Raw genomic sequence first — 2,060 nt, forward strand, 5'->3', positions numbered from 1 at the left:
AGGGTGTAAGAACCACGCCATAGGCAGATGTGGTATAACCTGTCACTAAGTAGGTCTCATCCTGGTGTCTAATAACTAGAGATTGGCTTCAACTCTGAAGCAAGAGGCTTAACAGCCCTTCCAGAGTTTCTGTTGCCATTAAGTCTGATCATTCTGGACACTTCTCTGCTTTAAGAGTTCAAGGTTGCAGTTTATGCACTGGTCTGAGAGCCAGGGGAATCCGGGTTCATTTACAAAACTCTAGTCTGACAGATACCATGTGTGGTCTTAGACGAATCATCTGTGCCTTGGCTTCACCCATCTGTCCAAAGGAGGAGAGTAGTTAATATTTGCAGCACTGCTCCAAAGATCTCTTTGTGCAGGGCAAAAGTGAAAGGGTACATTCCCTGCGCAGAAAATTTTGCTACGTCACATCTAATCTAGTGCTTTCCAGAGTGCATCAGACAAACTCCACCCTGTCACGCTCCGTGACTTTTAAGGTTACACCATTACCCATATGCAAATGAGGTAGGGCCATTTCCTCTTTAAAGCCTCAGTGGGAACTGTCACCAGCAAAAGGAATTTGCTTCCTTTTCCTCCTCAGACGCTCTTTTATCCAAGCAACCATGACCCCTTTGCTAAGCTTCCTCTTCTTAGCAGCAGTGTTATCAGGTAAGAATGAGCAAAGGCAGCTTATGCGGTTTGGAGTCAGACTTTCAAAGCTGCCCAAGGATTGAAACACTCCATTCCCATTCAAATTAGTGGGACTTGGCATTCAAATCCCCTAGGAGACATAGAAATAGCATTAGCAAAAGTAATAGTAGTGGAATTAGTATTAACTTTGACCTTACAGTTGATATTAGAACAGTAATTTTTCAAAGAGCCAGATGAGACTGGTCTCTTGTGATAGGCCCTGTACAAAGCGAGATGTAATCGCTGTTCTGAACTGCCTGGCTTTAGATTTTCAAAGCTGCCTTGGGGGTTGGCCCCACATTCCCATTTATATGAGTGGGAATTGGACAGCTGTATGCGCTACCTGGCTTTGAAAATCTCACCTTGACTAGACAAGGCAGACTAAGGATGGGTATCTGGCAAGGTGGGGGGAAATGTGGGGCACCTAAAGGACTCATTAATTCTTGCTCTTTATCAGCAGGTGTCCGGTCCCAAATCCAGTTTGTCCAGTCTGGGGCAGAAATCAAAAAGCCTGGAGAGTCTATGAAGCTGACCTGTAAAGCGTCTGGCTACACATTTAATGAGTACAGAATGAACTGGGTCCGACAGGCTCCCGGGAAAGGACTGGAGTGGGTAGCATCCATCAGGACAGATACTTTCGAGACCTTCTATCCCCAAAATCTGAAAGGGCGAGTCACCATCAGTGTGGATGTCCCCCTCAGCACAGCGTATTTCCAAATGAATGGCCTGAAATCTGAAGACACTGCTGTGTATTACTGTGCGAGACGCACAGTGAGAAAAGACACGTCCCTGCCACTCATAAACCCCGACAGAACTGGCTCACTGTTGCTGACAGTGGTATCAAAAATGCAGTGCCCCCAAAAATACCCCAATGTCACAGCAAATCTAGAGCCCTGATCCTGGAAACACTTACACACATGCTTACCTTTACTCACATGAGTAGTCACATGGGCTGGGCTTCTCTGTGGGAATTAAGGGAGTTAGGCACCCAAATCCTACTGAACTTCACAGGTAGTTAGGTGCCTAGTTCCCTTGGGTTCCTTTGCAGTTCCTAGCCCCTGAGTTCAATGGAACGATTCACCTACACAAGGGAAAGTGTTGACACCTAAGGGCTAGATTCACAAAACCCCCATTCAGCTGCTGCCCAATCCTGTAGGCAGGGCCGGCTCTAACTTTTTTGCTGCCCCAAGCGCTGCCCCGCTGTAACACCCCCCTGGTGCCACGCTGCCAAAACACCCCCCCGAGCGCCGCACCACCCCACCGAAACACCCCCGAGCGCCGCGCTGCTGTAACACACACACCCAGTGCCACGCTGCCAAAACACCCCCCTGAGCGCCGCGCCACCCCACCGAAACACCCTCGAGCGCCACGCCACCCCACCGAAGCAC

General features: G+C 48.9%; 1 gene segment (V, D, J or C); it reads left to right on the forward strand.

Annotated features, from left to right (window-relative positions):
• Positions 1-573: 573 nt before the first annotated feature.
• LOC128846270 (immunoglobulin heavy variable 1-18-like) lies at positions 574-1,569 on the forward strand. The segment is given in 2 exon segments: positions 574-651; positions 1,133-1,569. Coding segments are annotated over 2 exon segments (483 nt in total).
• The last annotated feature ends 491 nt before the right edge of the window (positions 1,570-2,060 follow it).

The sequence above is a fragment of the Malaclemys terrapin genome, chromosome 12 (genome assembly GCF_027887155.1).
Source record: "Malaclemys terrapin pileata isolate rMalTer1 chromosome 12, rMalTer1.hap1, whole genome shotgun sequence".
Lineage (NCBI taxonomy): Eukaryota > Metazoa > Chordata > Testudines > Emydidae > Malaclemys > Malaclemys terrapin.